Source organism: Mytilus californianus, unplaced genomic scaffold, assembly GCF_021869535.1.
Source record: "Mytilus californianus isolate M0D057914Y unplaced genomic scaffold, xbMytCali1.0.p SCAF_9, whole genome shotgun sequence".
NCBI classification, from domain to species: Eukaryota; Metazoa; Mollusca; class Bivalvia; order Mytilida; family Mytilidae; genus Mytilus; species Mytilus californianus.
Window position 1 is genome coordinate 39480979 of NW_026262745.1, and position 18530 is coordinate 39499508.

General features: G+C 29.9%; 1 protein-coding gene across 7 annotated transcripts in view; it reads right to left on the reverse strand.

The window, feature by feature from the left end:
* LOC127715340 (ETS-related transcription factor Elf-2-like) overlaps positions 1-18530 on the reverse strand; it is a 98682-nt gene that overhangs the window by 38407 nt on the left and 41745 nt on the right. For all 7 annotated transcript variants that reach the window (XM_052221378.1, XM_052221376.1, XM_052221374.1 and 4 more), the window contains 2 exons: positions 14752-14898; positions 12553-12826 (listed from right to left, as the gene is read on the reverse strand). In XM_052221378.1, coding sequence (XP_052077338.1) covers positions 12553-12826; positions 14752-14898 — 421 coding nt within the window. The remainder of the gene's footprint in view (positions 1-12552; positions 12827-14751; positions 14899-18530) is intronic.

Consider the following 18530-nt stretch of genomic DNA (forward strand, 5'->3'; position numbering starts at 1 on the left):
TATCTGTTTAACTACCTCGGGTTGTTGAACCATCGACACCGACTAATATTTGGGTCATTCTGAACAAAATAAATCTACAATAGTTTAAAGGACAAAAACAACATGATAAACATCTAATGTATACCATATAAAAGCTTCAGATTTTGTATGTAAATATAAAAATGAATAGACTCAGAGGCTATTAGGGTTAAATGCTCAATATAAAATTGTCTATTTAAGCAAAAATAGCTGTGTTTTATAACATGTTTTAGCATAGAATAAAAGTGTTCAGCTGTTCCAGATTCATTACCAATGATTTATTTTTCTATATCACTAGAATATTAAAATATTCATTCATTCATATATATAACACTTTCAACCTTTACGTGCAAATTTACTGTCAGAACACCAGCCTCAAAACCTATACTAAACTAACTCTACCATAAACCTAATCCTAACACTAGCTATAACCCTAACCTAACCATAATTGTAGACGGAACCTGCTGTAGCTAACCCCATACATGCTTTAGTATAGGGAAATTAAAAGCAAGCAGAACATCTTTATGTAAAGCTATATTAGTAAAACCAAGATCGATTTTAGTAGAATATTCTTTTACCGTGACCTATTTTTTTTGTTGTTTTGATGTATAACTTCTCATTTGTTTGAAAATCTTTCAAAACGATTTAACATTGAATTGAATTAACTCATTTTCAAAGGTCAAAGAGAATAACATCCTTCACTAGCAATATTTTATATGCATAAACATAATTAAAGGAATAAAGAATTCTTTGGAGACTTTTGTCTCTAATCTATTTCCATTACAAAGCCTCACTAGGTAAGAAAAATTTAAATGAGCACTATATATTTTTTGTCAATTTTGTAAATTAGCATTTTTATATTAATGTCAAAACAAGAGAACACATGGGAAAATCTCCCAAAAAACATGAATTCCACCGTTACCTTAAAGATGACTGCTTTTTAAAAATTTTCTTTGATATATATCCCCCCCCCCCCCTTGAAAATCAGTAGTCATCTATTAGAGAAGAAGCTTATATCAAGAAGAATACTGTACATGTATGTAATTTCTTCAAACCACAAAGAAGAAGGTGAGCTACTAAAACCATAGTCTGAAAGTGAAAAGACTGAATATTGCTGAATGAAAATAAACTTGACTTGACAATGAATTACACAATGCGCCTCAAGATTAACATTGTTATGTGTGTTTTCAGTTGACAGAAATAAATGTCGTGACACAAGTTAAAACAGGATAAGCCTTAAATATTCTTCTGATATTAGAAGCCTTTTAAATAATAATTTTCATTGATTAAGTCTGGTAACCATGACAACTTGGAATGGTTTAATATATCAAAGAAAAATAATAATAGTTATTGATCCTAAGACTTTAAAAGTCAAGAGTAAATTTGTCATTAAACTTGAGATGATATGTTTGTAAAATACATTAAAATGTTACAGATTTCATGCACACCATTATAATAAAACATATGTTAAAACAATGGTCACAAGTTATAACTTATCTGAATCAGAGGTCCTAGTTATTTAAGGTTATATGAGAAATGCTGAATCCACATTGTATTTAAATATATACCGTATATGTTAAAACAACGTTCACAATTGATACCTCATCTGAACTAGTACTAATAGAATAAGGTAAATAGCACTAATAAAAGTAAAATAAGAAATGTTGAAAATACTAAGTTAACTCATTCATTTGCAAATATACAGACAAAACAGCCTTTTTAAAGAAAAACACTTAAGGTTCTAATAAGACCTGATAAAAACATGACAAACAAGAATTTAAAAAAAATGATTTATTACCCCAATAAGATGTTCAGGCTTTAGATTTAAATTTTCACTAAAGTCTCAATCATATAAAACACATATATTTTACAACATATGGGGGAATTATTCTTCAATATCATACCAAGTCATTCTAAAATTAGATGACAATAAACTCTTTCTACAACAGATGGGAGATATAAATAATCAATATTAAGTTCCTTCTATATCCAATTAAATTCTTATTTCAAATACCATAATAATGTTTGAATAATGAAGATAATGATGTCAAGCAATAATAAAACAATACTGTTTGACATTAGATATTGTTACATCAAAGAAACTTTTATTAAATTTTCTTCAACTGTAATAACAAAACATATATTTCTTCAATATTTAAAGACCCTTCAACAGCAATAAAAGTTGGTCAAGGCCACCTTCTTACAAATTATGAAAAAAAATTGAAATTCAGATTGTGTGCAAAGGGAAGTAACTCTGGCATAATTGTCTAGTTGATTGCATATCATACCAAAAGATATCTTGGGCAAAAAATATAATAATGGCATATGCTTTAATAGTGGTTATATCTAATTCAAGCTAAATACATTATATATTTAAAAGTTCATTTAAAACTGCAGGCTGAATAATTCAAGATATCATACTTTTAAGGTGTGAGTGTAATAAAACACTATTCTAAAAGGATAATTTTGCCTTGACCACCCTATTTCAAAATTGTCGTTATCCGTGACTTTTGCTTTTTTTTTCAAAGAAGCAAAATAACTAAAAATCAGTTAAATAACAACTTATAATCATCGATGATTTCAATACATGTAATTTTTTTTAAACAACATAAACACCTAACATAACTGCCAAAGCATGGCTATAATTTTATCATGATGCAAGGGGAGTAATCCTTTTTAAACAAGAAATAAAAATAAAACTGAGTTGAATTGTCTCCCTTGTCTCATAAATTTCATTTCATTAAGATCTATGTACCAAACCTTAACAAAGATATACACTTTTCTTAATTAGTGAATGAATCTATATATCACAAAAAGTAAGTTTGCACATTTACAAATATATCTTAAATCTGACACTTGTTCATTTAAACAACTAATCTGAAAACCTAAGAATTTGACTGGGCAGTTCTTTTTTTATAGACCAAAACATATTTTTATGGAATCTTCCAGAACTTTGTCAGTGTACAATGGAATGTAAACAAAGATTGTATTTTTCCTTGAAGAAATTTAAATCATTGTAAGAATGTTTACAGCTTGATTGTAACAATGTATAATATGTGTGGGGTATTATTATTTTGATTCAATAACACTTCACAGAAACAACTTCAAAAAGGGGTTGGAAGGTACAAGTATGTTTGAAAAATAATCTAAAATATTTGTAATGACTTCTTCTAAAACAGTCAGGAATCAATGTCACCTAGCTTCTAATGTGACAAAAAACAAGACAAATTTAAGTATCCAAAACAATTAGTTAAACATTTAAAATATTCTCCTGAAGATCTATTATTTAGTAAAAAAAAACATTCTGTAGTTGTCTGAATATGTAGTGCAATGGGCAAATGTAAATAATGCTTTAAAAATACAAGATCAATTTTACTTTCAATACTGTTAATTTTAAAAGGTGAACAAACATGGTTCATTGCACTAGTTAACAATGTTCACAAATTGATACTCTGGTCAATCTCAAAAATACTAGGATGTAAAAAATTAGACTTCAATAAATACAAAAATCAATAAATATTTTGAATAAGTATATATTTATATTAGTACTAGAGTCCTGAGAAAACAACAGGCCAGCAAACTTAATAGGTATCAGATCACCATGAAAAGATGATGCTACACCAACAGAAAATTTCAAACATGGTTATTATGTTTAGAATCTATATATAAATTTGTTATCAGGGAGTTGATGAGGGATGAATCTGAAACTGTGTCACACGGTATAGCATGCTGACATGAAGCCAAATAAAATAAAAGAACAGAGTTCCAATCAGCGCTCATAAGGCAATTTTCCATACAATTAATATTTCCAAGAGGCATAACTCTTTTAAAATTTTTTGATCAGAACCGACTTTCGAACTCGTCAAAGACATTGCTGATATAAACCTATGATATAAGTTTAATAAAAATCTGGCAAGAAGTGAACAAATGAGAGTGCTAACGATGCAATTTTCCATATAATTAATGTTTCCAAAGGGCACAACTCTTTTAATTATAATTGATCGGCACTGATTTTTGAACTCGTCCAAGACATTGCTGATATAAACCTATGATATAAGTTTCATAAAAATCTGGCAAGAATTGTACATGTGAGAGCGCTAACAAGACCGGATGAACAGATAGACAAACACCCAGTATTTCTATTTCCCTCGCAACACGTTGCAAGGGGGACAAAAATTTGAGGAACCAGGGGTATCAAAATGCTTGTGAGCACTGAATGGTAAAAATTGCATTCACTTTGCAGTGGAATTGGGAACTAAAAATTAAATAATTCATTGTAGCATTGGAAGGTTCAACTACAATTATGGACAAAGGTAGATAACTCCCAGTTATAAATATTACTTTAAAAATGACATCATTGATATTTTTTAGAATAGATACTAAGATTGATTATGATACACCAAGCACAATTTCTGTTCTTTCCTTGACAAGTTTGGTTATACAAATACACATTATTTTGTAGTTTGAATATCTTGAGTATATATTTCATTGATAACATTCTTTACAATTATTGAACATAGTAAAGTGCAATCTCATAAATAATTGTCAATGCAATATAGTTGTTGCTTCAAATACTGCATTTAAGGATTGATGCTGCAACTCTCATATGTATGGACATAATCTATTACAGTAATAAACCAAAAGTACATATTTTGTAGCAGAAAATTAAAAAAAAATTTTTTTTAACTGACTGGATACAGCAGTATAATTCCTTTTAATGTACACACAAAATCTTGAAGACAATCAATTGACTAGTGATTAGATAATGAAAGTTAAACAACATGATTGATTGATTGATTGATTTAAGTGTAGACAATATATATTTGCATATTTCAAATAACAAAGTAAAATAGATAATTTGAAAACATACATTCAATCTGAGGTTTCAAAATAAATCTTCATAATTATGACATGGTTAGCGGAATAACTAACTATTGACTTTTTTACCATGATCACAAGAGAGCTAAATTTTCCCCACCAACTTAAAATTATGGTGTAAATTAAATTTAAAATTAAGAGTTGCCTCCCTTAGTATACTGCAACTTAATAATACTATATTTCTGCTATTTCTTATAACTATTTACTATACCTGTACATGAATCTTTCTGCTTCACATATCTTTTTCTATATATTCTGATTTATGTCATGAATATGTAAAAGTAAAACTCAAATTCAAATTCAAAATTTTTTCTCCAGATGCTATTCCTTGATCATGAAGAAAATTTTGAAGTCCTGTCAAATTTAAGAAAAAATCTATAAAGTTTGACGTTATTCAATATTGATGTCTGAAAAAACTTTTACCCTAGAATGTGATTTACCAGTAATGTTAACTACAAAGAAACTTATTCAATCCATTTATCTGTAAAATACAGCAAAATTACAATAAGAAAATTCTTTTCAAAATTAGCTCCAGATGCTATCTCTTGCTCATGATGAAGTTTCTATCCAAGTTTCTTAAAATTTTATAAATAATCAACAAAGTTATTGACGTCTAAATAAAAATTAATCAAAGACTGAACAAGTGGAACCCCAATGTTGACAATTTGGAATTAGGATTGTTATGCGTTTCCTTTGTGACTTTCCTTACAATCAAGACCAAATAATATAAAAATGAATATAAGTTGTTTTATATAAAGAAAAGTCCTGTCAAGTTTGTAGAAATTAATTTAATAACTTATTTCAAAATTCTATTTCTGAGAACTTGAAACATGTCAACAAAGAAAAAAATGTAGGCTTCAAAAGTTTTATTTCTAAAAAAAAACATGTCGCTTTACATGTTTTGTTTATAAATTCAATATTTCTATTTATCTTTTATTGCCAGTTTAAGAAGCTCTCACAATGAAGAAGCTTTATTGGGAGTAAAGTATCAAACAAATCAAGCATCAAAGTTGACTACCTTAAATGGACTTGAGATAGGTAAGATTTGGGCGACTTTATATGTTGCATTCAATTGCTATCTTACATCATGAAAACATCATTGAATCAATGAGATAGCTGATCTGGAATCAAAAGATTTGTACTTTCATTTTCGGTACAAGGATTTTTTGGGGGGTCAAATACTAAATAATATAAAATAGAGTAAGCATTTCGAAATTAAAAGATAAAGTCATGTAACCCTAAAATGACCTATTTTTCTTGTCTTAACTACTGTTACATGATGCTTTTCAACAGAAACTACTCTTATATTACTCAATATGCTTACATAAATCAACAATTGATTAAAAAAATTATCAAATATCTCGAATTTTATTCATGTTGCCAAATTCTGGAGCAAAACACATCTACTTCTTTCACTGAGCATAAAACTATTCATCTTTCTCCTTTTCAACTGCTTCTATGAAATGCTAAAAATACTAGGTAAAAGATTGATTCAAATGAAACCTTACGTCTAACAAATTAATTCTGTTTGCACCGTATGCTGCAAAATGTTTATATTATATAATACTTCATTTTATTTTAGGATGTTTAGTGCGAAATACTATAACAGGTCAAGTACTTGTAGTAAATTTGACCTTTTCTAGTATCTCAAGTGATAATACCTATTAACAACATATTACATGTTTCTGAACCTTAAAAACTCCATGATATGTTTGGGACTTTTTAATACTTCAAACTTTCAAAAAACAAATATTTGCATGAAAAATTTTAAATTCTTACCATACCTGTATAAAATTGGTGTTACATAGTTGATTCCAAATGGATTGAGAATATTTCCAAAATCCTGACAAATGCTTTAAAACTGTACCTATTATCTATTATCTCCCCTTTGTCAATTAACAACTGTTCAAGAAAAAAAAAAACTGTAAATTAATTTCATTGATTGGTGGTTGCAGAAGCAAAATTGACCAATCAAAATTGACAAGGAAGTAACCTCAATGAGCATGCTCAGATGATGGCAGAAAATCAATAGATCCATAGCATCTGTCAATGATCCTATTGAAATGATCATATGAAAGGTTGAAATGACTCTCACAGGGGTTGTATTTTAATTGTACAATTACTTAGGTAAAATTTATTTCGAAATTGTTAGTCTACTCTACTTCCACTTGGTACAAAGATTTTAAAAATACTAAAGCCATTTTTTAATACATTTTTATACTGTAGATACCAAACTTCAATAATCTGACCCTTACAGGCCTAACTGCATCCCACATACAACTTAACAACATTTTATCACAATTCACATCAAAACAACACATCTCCAGTGTATGCATAATTTAACTACAAGTACCATAATTCAAATGTGCCTCATAGAAAAACCAATGAAAAATTTCTTTTTTAATTTTCTTCTTCCAAGTGGTGGATGTTGCCTGCCCCTCAAAACAAAATTTCTAATTTACTATAAATGTGCAAACAAAATCAATTAATTACTTGTAACCACAGTCACCCATGGTCAAGAGGTCTATAACTTCAATTGTGTCAATTTATAAAAGAGAAGCGTGGGATAGATCAATCGTATTCCACAATGAATTTACATAAGTCAAGATAGGTGTACAAAGAATCAAATGTAGACAAAAGTGACCAAAATGCTGCAGTGATGAATTACTTAAAAAAAAATTTGTAAAGGATTACCCCTAAATGTGGCCTAGATTGCTGCTGTCAGTGTAAAGTCCTACTGTTGACTGCAAAACTTGAAGTCCATTTACCAGTATTACAGAAATATAAAACAGACCAATGTTCTTCCCAACACAAGAATTTAGAAAATGGATAAGCATAGCAAATTGCATGAACAAACAAGGCCACAAAAGCTTCTTTTGACATCATTTTTCAGTGTGATACTGTTATTTTTAGAGACCCTGTTAAACAAATTTAAAATGAATGTCCTGGTCCCCTGTCTGATTTCTATTTGGTGTGAACAGATCATATAACTATCAGGAATTTACCAGACCAATTTTTTGCATTATTTTGACACAAAGAAATCTATCAAAAACCAAAATGAAGTTATTTACCCACATTTTATTCAGATGCTGTGCTGGTCTCAAAATTTATGTTTCAAGAAAAATTGTCAGCATCTGATTGGTGCCAGCTCCAAATAATTTGCCCAAAGACTATTTCATTTCTGACATGCGTCACACTTTGATTTCCAGAACTTGTAAGTCTGTATGGCTTTTGCTCATTGTTGAAGGCCTTACGATGACCTCCATTGTTAACTTCTGCATCATTTGGTCTTTGGTGGAGAGTTGTCTCATTCCCAATCTTACCAAATCCTCTATCTTTAAAGTGTGTTTTGAAGTACAAGATGTATGTCTTGTCCTGACGAGTGTGCAAAATTCACAATATACCAATCGCTAAAATCGAGTAACTCCTTGAAAGGAAAGTGCATAAATTCATACAAGATTTATGACTTGTCTTAAAAAGTGTGCCTAATTTAAGATAGACCCATAGCCAATACTTATCAATTCTGGCTGATGTCTTTCACAGAATTTTCTTGCCTCCCTAAATTCCCTAAAGTTTCATTCTGGACTACCATAACAAATTTATGGACATTTTGGGTTAAGCACCATTAAAGTAGAAATTTTTCATTCAGCATCATTAAAGCCAAAAACATCTCTAATGAGTATACATATATGATAGTACATAAAAAAAATGTTTACCTATAAAAAATAAGAAGATGTCTAGTACAATAGTCAATGAGACATCTCTCCACCAGAGACCAAATGACATAGAATTTTACAACTATAGGTCATAGTAGGGCCTTCAACAATGAGCAGAACCTGTACCACATAGTCAGCTATAAAAGGCCTCGAAATCACAAATGTTGAACAATTGAAATGAGAAAGCTAATAGCCTGATCTATGTACAAAACAATGAAAGAAAAACATATATGATTAACCTATTTTTCCAGTTAAGATAGGGAACAAGTTTAAATATAGGGGCCAAATTTTATAAAGCACATTGTTTGTATTCTAAATAAATTATGTACATTTAGTAGTCGGTCGGAAACTTGTATTACATGTATGCACTAATAATTGCCATATGAATATTTAGCAACTTTTAATCAACCAAGGTACACAATAATTTGTCTCAAATAAATATTTGTGTGAAAAAGAAAAGGTTATTGCATTGACAGAATGCATATGAGGGTGCATAATTCGTTCAAAAAAAGGACTATTAAATGATGGAATTTCAAAAATTATTATTTAAATTGCACAAACATTGACAAAGGACTGTTAAGGACAATTAGTATAAGGATGATCTTTCTGAAATACACTGCCCCCCCCCCCCCCTCCCCACCAAAAAAACCCAACTTTTTTGTACACATAAAACAGGTTTGTACTGGCCAAAAATTGACAAGAAAACATTAAACATAATTTGTATAAAATTTTATAACATTAGGAGAGGTTGACATTGAAAATATAGAACTCAGTTTGCAATGATTGGATTATGCAACTCCTCGTTGTACCAAGGTGACACAAAGAATATAATTTCAGAAAAATGAGTCAACCAAATAGATTAACATACAGTTGGTCAATTAAATTATTATGTGAAAATGTATTTAACTTTTTTCTATCAACAGTGTCTTTTGCTTGTATTTTTGTTTTGTTTATGCACGTGGTCTCACCTGTGAACCACGAAGATTAACTGTTTATGATACAATACTGACTAGGGTTTAAGTAAATCTATGCAATCTGTAAATTGACATCCGTCTTAAGCTGAAGTTGTAAGTGGAATTTATCTAATACATTGTTGAAGAAGATAATGAAAACAGAAGTTATAAACAGGAAATGATTTTTAAGTTCACTTCCTGGTGTTGTCTGATAACAGTAAACAATGTCAACGTAAATAAACAGACAGCGCACATTGTTGAGAAATCAAATATGCTTTCAGTCGTCACATGTCTGATGATTTTACCTGCTTGAATCAAAAGTTCAAGACCTCCTAAACTTCGTTTCTTCTCTGTTCTTTCCATGTTTCAATGAACAAACAGGCCTCCGCGTGTTTACGTACAGAAGCCGGAAATGAAATTCTATACAACAAAGTTCCATAAATAAAGTGTACCCAATACACTAATTTGACTACAATAATTACAATAAAAGTATTTAGTAGACTTTGTGTTTAATGATACAACGACACTTATATTGTATATTACATCTTAATCAAAATTGAGTAATGCATGTGTTTTGTGTATTGCTTTTGCGTAGTAATTCCTGAAGAAAGATGCAAAGGCGCTAAAGATATGAAACTTCTTTGTAAATCTGACCTTTAATGTCATGAGGTCAAGCAGGGGAAGGTCCTCTATTGTAAAACTTTTCTCATTAAACAACGTTAGTGTTAAATCAGTGTTGTATAACAATAAAAAAAAAAAGATGTGACTAAAAATAAATGAGTTTCCATTATTATATTTCTCTGCAGTTCTGTTCTGTTTTACAATGTGGTCTCCAAATAATTATGATCACTTGAAAGGCTATTTTAATTTTTTGCTTTGGTGCCTTCCAGTGAACATGTTGTAGTAATGCTTCACAGCAAAATAATAAAATAACTTTCAAAACATCATAATTATTTAATGGACTAACAATGTGGCTGATAATGAAAATCTTAAATTATTAAAACTTTATTTATCAAATGTCAAAATTTTGATAGTTTTTGCTTCAAATAACATCTGCATATATGCATGGACCATAGATGCATAAACGGTTATACATCTATGCATGGACCAACATTATATTTTGTTGAATGTGTATCTCTGATTCATTTGCACTATCTTTTAATAAAAAAATTAGATTGGACAATATTGATTGACGTTGGTTGCTTAATGTTCAGTGGCAAATATTTCATACAGATTCGGGACGAGAACAAGTAAGCAGTAAAATACAATATGTAGGTACTGTAATAGTCCAGGATGAAGGTCAGGGAAGTTTGGGACAAATTAGGGTCTACTGTGACATCCTACACTCTTTTGTACAGTTTTTTCTTAATTCTCATGACAAAGGCCACATGCGTAGACAATGAATTTTATTTGTGGTTAGAATAACAATGTATATCTCAACCAAATGCACAATTATTACAACAAATTTATCTTGTTCGAAGGTTGTGGCCAATGTTTTTTATATAGTATGTAATGGACCTAATAAAAAGGCATTTAAAAAAGATATATAATTCTGGCTAAAAACTGGTTCAATATAATAAATATTATACATTGAAAGCTATCAACACAGCTAAAACAAACAGTTAAAACAGAAAAATAATGTTTGGGTTATTAAAACTTGAATAGTTGAGATGATCTGAGATTGTAAATGCATGGACATGTTTTGGTCTTTAAATGGGACATGACAACAATCAACTTAATAAGGGTTAAATCTAGGCCCTCCTGGTCCTACTCATCATCTCCTTATCCAATAAATGGTACACATTTTCAGCCAATGTGACTTTCACCTTTGACAAAATAATGGCTTCTATAGGGCATTGATCCAGGAAGAAACATCTATATTATACTATATGTAAGAAACTTATTTACATGTAACTGATAAAAAAATAATTTTCAAATTCATATTTTTTTTGGTAACAGATTTTAGTCTTTTTTGAGCCAATATAACCGTAATCATTCATCTAGGAACATCTCATACAGTTGGGTAAGATCATTATATGATCAAGATGCTCAACAGACTTACTGATCAAGCTGTACTTCATTGCAATATGGTTAAAAATTATACTTTTTCCCAAAAATATCATGATGTGAGTAACATGAACATCTCAATACAATGTCACAGACTTCACTCATGTTGTTCCAGTGGTCAATGTCTAAATGCAGCATACAATTATTGTAGCAGTAGGTAGAAACACTCTGGTCATTTGCAAAAATGACAAGGGACACTTAATTTACAAATATGTGACATAGAAACTATGTCAGTTACAAGCCTAAGTTCACTGTCAAGGTCAATGGTTTGCTTTAAGCTCTCTGGTTTCCTATACCAATAAATTAACCACTATACAATTGTAAAATATACATAAACCAGTGTAAACTCCAATTTGCTCATGTGAATAAAAGGAGATTAGTATGTGTCAATGAGACAGCAAACTAACAGAACAGAAAATCTTAAAGAATTCAACAATAGACAAGTGTGATTCAAGTTGTGAATAAATTTAACAAACACTACCAAAATTCTACCATCATAACAAATTCTTTGATGGTCAAAGATTCTTGGTTATACAACTGAATATTATCAAATGATGAGGCTCCCTAATTGGGACGGTCGGGGTATTGGTAATAGTGGCAATGTTTTTGAAGATATCAACCACTACTTCTCTACTGCAAATAATCATATTCTTTCAGAAATATTAAGAGAACAGAAATTTGATCACAGACAACAAAATTCAAGACTTATATTGTCAAATTCAAGATAACCTCTTCAGCAATGAGGCTTTTAAACAAATATTATACTTCTTAACATTAACAGATCTATAGTTTAGCTTATCAGGCAAACCTTGAATATAAGTTTCATTTATAATAAACCAGAGCTTTCTGCATGTTAATGATGGTCACACTTGTTGTTTCTACCTTCTAATCTAGGGATTATAAATAATTTTGATACTTACAAAAAACATTTTTCCTCCATCTAACTCGCTTCCTAGGTTTTTTCGGCCTGACATAGCACGCTTCATCCTCGCTGACTGATGAATCAGAATCTGTGAACACTCGCTCATTCACCTGACAGTCTACTCGCCATTCTTCATAAAACTTTGCACATTTACTGTTCTCTTCATCAAGGTCAAGGTTACACTCATCATCATCAGTGAAAGCATGAAGCTTATTGATATTGAGATCTGATAGTATTTCTGGTTCCGGCACCACAATGACAGAGGGACCAGTCTATAATATAAAATTATTGTTTTAATTCAAGTTACTGAGAGAAAAAACAGGCTTAAATGTAAAATGTGTTATATTAAATAGAAACCAGGATAATTACTTATTACGCCTATATGCATCATCTTTTATTTTGAGTATGCATAATGTCATCACCAATTGTGTGTATGGTTTATACCAAGAAATTTAAGGCTAATGTGTATAATTTAACTTTTTTTTATTGGGGGGAGGTTAGGTGTCAGATATACTAACATTGACTCATTATACTTTGTTCACCAAAGGTTAATCATTGACTGTAACATAGATTTTGCAGAAAAGATTTCTTTTAAGTATTACTTCACAGGATAAAGCTTAGGTAAACAGTCAAGATTAACCAAGAAAGAAATTTTACTTGAATTACTTGTTTACACACTGAACTGTCTGACTGCAAGAAATATATTACTGTAGTTTGGTATTTTGAATCTTTTAATTTTTTTATGTAAAAAAAAAAATATATCACTTTCATGGTTATTCATACAAATTCTTGAACTAAAGTGCAAATTGTGACATGGGAGATAACTCTACAAGTCTTACTTGGGTTTTTGTTTTTATTATAGTTTAAGAATGATGCTTATACCATACACAACATCAACAGGTATTTAATATCTCTCCTTTTAGTTTTTTTTATGTCATTAGGTTTAATAGTATACAGCTGTACTTTCCATGAAAACAAATGGTATAAATATTTCATCAAGGGATCTATTATATATATATATATGTTTTAATTTAAAGAAAGTTGTGAATCACAATTTAGACTTTTTTGATAAACTGTTATTGTTACATCCCAAGACCTCTTATACAGATAAAACTAAATGTAAATTGTATATTTTAAAAAAGAGATTATGAGGCATATGAGTTTGACAGATAAAAGTTATCTGTAGTCATCAGCTGTTTCTACAAAAAACAATGTTGATTTCCTAGAACAATACTGATCGTACAATGATGAGGTCATTTTCCTAGAACATAACTGGTTTTATTTTACCAGATATAAGTATTTTTAGTTTTCATATGACACATTTTTTTAACAGCAATATTTAAATGTAACTTTTGTCTGAATTTTTTCGTCCACAGTGCCAAATTCAAAAACGATAAAAAAATATATGGTTTTAGCATTATTTATTTATGTTTAATAATCTGACCACTTCATTTTTTGTTAATGTTTCCACTGAAGAATAATTCATTTATACATATACATGTATCATTTCCAACTTTGCTGAAGATTTATGCAAGCATATTCAAGTCAAAAATAAATCATTGGAAATGAAATGGTTCAAAGAGATATTTTGTTTAGATTATTTCCCTTTGACCAAATATAATAATGTTCATACAGAAAAATGTGGACAGAATTATTTTTTGAATGAATATTATTTATATATTTTTACATTTGTATTTTATATTTATGAGACCGGAATTACAATCTAGTGTTTAGGACCTTTTAATCAAAGTGTTAAAGTAAATTTTTAGGGGTCAAAATTACCTTTCAAAGTATTCAGGTATTTTTTCTTGTTTATTTTGTGAAAAAATGGGGTGCATGCCAACCACTCTCCTTTCCAAATCCACACCCTTAGCGAACAGATCTGTAAATAGTTGCTTGTGTCCTAGAAATAACTTATTTCAATGATGTATTTAATGTGGATTCATCTATTTTTGTGGGTACCAATTTTCATGATTTTGAAAATGAGGCTGTTTAGTAAAGGTTACATAAATTTATAGTTTATGCCTTTGCTTATAAATATCAACGTAACAAAAAACTGTATTCCGTCTAGTGGTTTCCATCTACCCACAAAATACACAAAAATAGGTATCCCAAGATTCCACAGTCATTTATTTTGTATATTAAACCATGGAAGTATTATATTGACATTTCATTTTATTTCCATGATTAAACCTACCAGAGAGTCAGGAGACATATCGGTGTCGCTGTCCAAGTTGTATCTGTAAGAACCATTGGAATCATCTTCTGTCTCAGAATCAGATGACAAGAAGGGAGAGGAGAGATGAAAATCCTCTACCTCTGTTGGCAACACATCCACCATCATCTAAAAACAAAAACACAGGAGTTAATATAAAACAGTTTTCCAGAAGTCTTATTCCTTTGCAATGTGATCATACATTACCAGTATCAGAAACTGTCTATTGAAAAATGGTCTAGGAAGTCTAATTTCATTTTATCTAGTATCTAAGAGAAAAGAGCCAACTGTAAATGTCATTCTGACCTACACAAAAGAAATACATGGTTCAAAACTGTTCATTTCTTTAGTCTGATAAATACAAAAGAAGTATATATAGGATTGGGAGTATTTGAATTTCATTAAAACAGAACTTTACTTTTTTCCCAAATCTGTGTAAACCTCACTACCCTTAGCCTACTTCTTTTCACTGACTGCAGAAAATATCAAAACTGAATATGGCTGACTCACAGAGGCAAATTGACAAAGCTTATACTTGATCTTTGTAAATAAGAATGTGGTAAAAAAAAAAAAGACCTACAGAATTAGTATAGATAGTAGAGATACAGGTTGTTTCCTTGAAAATAGGGGGTTGTCATGAAGTTGTATACAGAAACAGATAAAGGTTTCCACAGCTGCTTTATTATTATCTAGGTTACACACAGGTCATTTATATCATCTCAAACTGTGGCAGTCAGAACAAACTGGCCTCATATCTGAACATTATCAACATCCCAAACACATCTTATGACACAATAGGAAGTTCATCCTTGGCCCTCAGCACAGTACTAGATAAACTATTATAGTCTGACATCCACATAACTTGTCAAAACTCAAAACTAGGAGATTAGAACTGAATTCTGCACTTCAAAAATATCATTGATTATTACATATGAACACTATTGACAATCAGGGTGTTTCCTATGTTAGCTATAAATATGTATAATGATCCATCTTTAATGATCCATCTGAGTGTCTTAAAAATTGTGACCATGCATGCAAGTAATAGCTGGGGATTTTTTTTTAAACTATCAAAAGAATACATACTGTCATCCTACTTTTTTTTATTCTTGGATACTTTTTTTTGCAGTTAGCCCTTTCTATTAATGACTTTGTACAATGTGGGGATTTATTTTGGCAATGTTTTTACTATGTTGACATATGTTATTTATATATAAGGAAGATTTACATTGTTTTTCTACTTAAGAAAATTGCATAATTGTAAATTACTTGGGAAAATAAGTTTGTTTAAAGTAACTGATTCTCACTTTTATGCTTTATGATCCACTTTAGAAGGGTACATTTTGAGAGGCAAGCATTTGAGATACATGGTACAGATTTTTGTCAATTTCTCTTTGAATTTTGAGTTTTGAATGTCACCTTTGTATATTCTGGCTTTTTTAAATTATTATTTCATTACATACAAGCAAAATATATCAACAAAATTTAGCCTTGGTGTACTTGATGACCAATTAAGGGGTCCAGACATCCACTAGATCAAAGATCATCAAATTCCTGTATTCAGGTCTGCTTGGTTTTAAAGAATGCATCATATGATGTATATCTGGTTCATATGTTGGATTGTTTACATACCAATTGAAATTAGTATGACATGTTTGTCTGCAATATTACCTATTGTCACACATGCAATTCAATTGTTTTGTTCCTCTCTCTGTATGCATGACAGTAAATTGCATAATTTGCATAATTGAAAACAAATACCAGGAAAATAGTAAATAAATAGTTTGATATATTACAAACAGACAGCAATATATTGCAGTGTTGGATCTGCAGAACTTGCGACAGATGGTTAAAATACTACCAATGACAAATTCATTCTAAATAATCATATTACTGAGAAAATAATGTTTTAGTAATATTGATTTAAATGAAAAGTCCTATCTTATTACAGTATTATAGCATGACAATTTTTGACCTTACCAGGTTTTTTTGGTAACAAAAATCCACAAATGTCACAAAATATGATGATTTTCAAAGATTTAGTCCACAAAATTTTAATGATTATTTGAATTTCCTCAGATATTTATCTTTTTTCCTCTGGTGTAGATAAACAAACTGTCACATAATATCTAGGTCCAGTTAAAAATACAAAAACTCCAATTGTTCAATATCTTCTGAATAATACTGCTATCTTATTTTCAGAATCAATCATAAACACACCCCTCAGTATTTTAAACAAATAATCATGAAGATGATTAATCATACATCTATAAATAGATTGCTCACATGACTATATGAGTAAACCTGATACAAAATTCATGAAGTGTCTGACCATGTTTAAGTTTTAAAGGATTGCAAATGTTTACAATCAATTGGTAATTTTCTAATCAAACTGATCAATTTAAGACACATCTTCTTGACATATGACCTCTGGTACACCTGATTCTTACCTGGAGGTCCCAGAGGGGATATTGTTTACAATGAATAACAAGCTTATCTGGTTTTACAAAAGAAATAGATAGTATTAAACAATGATCAATAAAATTATTGATTTAGTAATTTATGGTGAATAAGACTGGTTCTGATCTTACAAAAGTTTAAGGCTATTTTATAACACAAACAATATATTCAAAATATTTCAAGTTCCTAAATACTGGCCCCTTTTTACCTGTCAGTGAAAAAAGAAATCTTCCTCATTAGTCAGTCATAACATTCATATTTACCGACAAATTAATATCCCCCCTTACATTAACAAGTGTGAAAATATGTCCAGAAATATATGTATGTAAGTTTGTCCATCTCTTGTCAGCAGAATATACTATTGTCCATCTGTCAATCTTAGTTGACAAGATACATGAAACAAACATAATAGAAATAGTATATGTTTGTTATACTGATATCTGAGACCTTTTTACTGAAGAAAATATTGAAGCATTAAAATACCATTAAATTTTAAAACAATATTTAGACAAATGGGAAGTTCACAAGTCAAAGTATTCTGATAAAGAAGAAAAATGATCTTAAAAAACAACTTTTTGAGAGGTTTGTTCCTAACCAAATAAACAACCTTTTTCAAGAGTTCATTGAATGAAGGTTTCAAAAATATTTGACAGTCATGAAAGTTTCTTTTATTTTGGGGGATTTTTTTTACCCTGCTTACCTTAGTTTTTACAAGAAAGTCTTATTTGTCAGTCACTGTCAATTATACCAGTCCATCTACTTTTCCATTCCATCAATTGATTGATTGATTGTTCCTTGCTTTACATCCAGCGGTCCTACCAATTGATGTATTGTTGCTAACTTGTTTTTATTTTGAATGTGCATCAAATATTTGGTGCTGGACATTCATCAAGCAACTTATAATCAATCAATAAAATTGATAACTCTCTATGCCTCTCTCTATTTTTTCTGTGCTTTTCCCTTTTAGATAGTAAGTAGGTAGATTTAGTTTGAAGTCTGCATATATGCGCACAATAACAAATCATAACCTGAGCGCTTTAACCGACATTTAATGTTAAGTTTGGTAACTTTGAGAATAAAATATCTGGAGTAGAATTCTTCAAATATTAAAGAGATAACCAATATCATAAATTTGTTGACTTTATTTAAAATCTCCAAGTTGTATATCTAGGATGACTATATAAAGATTTCTTTAAGTATTACATTACATTTGGGTTTTCCCCTGACTAAAGTGTGACTTTTTAACAATGATCTATTATGTCTGAACTTCATCGATTAAATATTGTTTGCATGAAATAAAA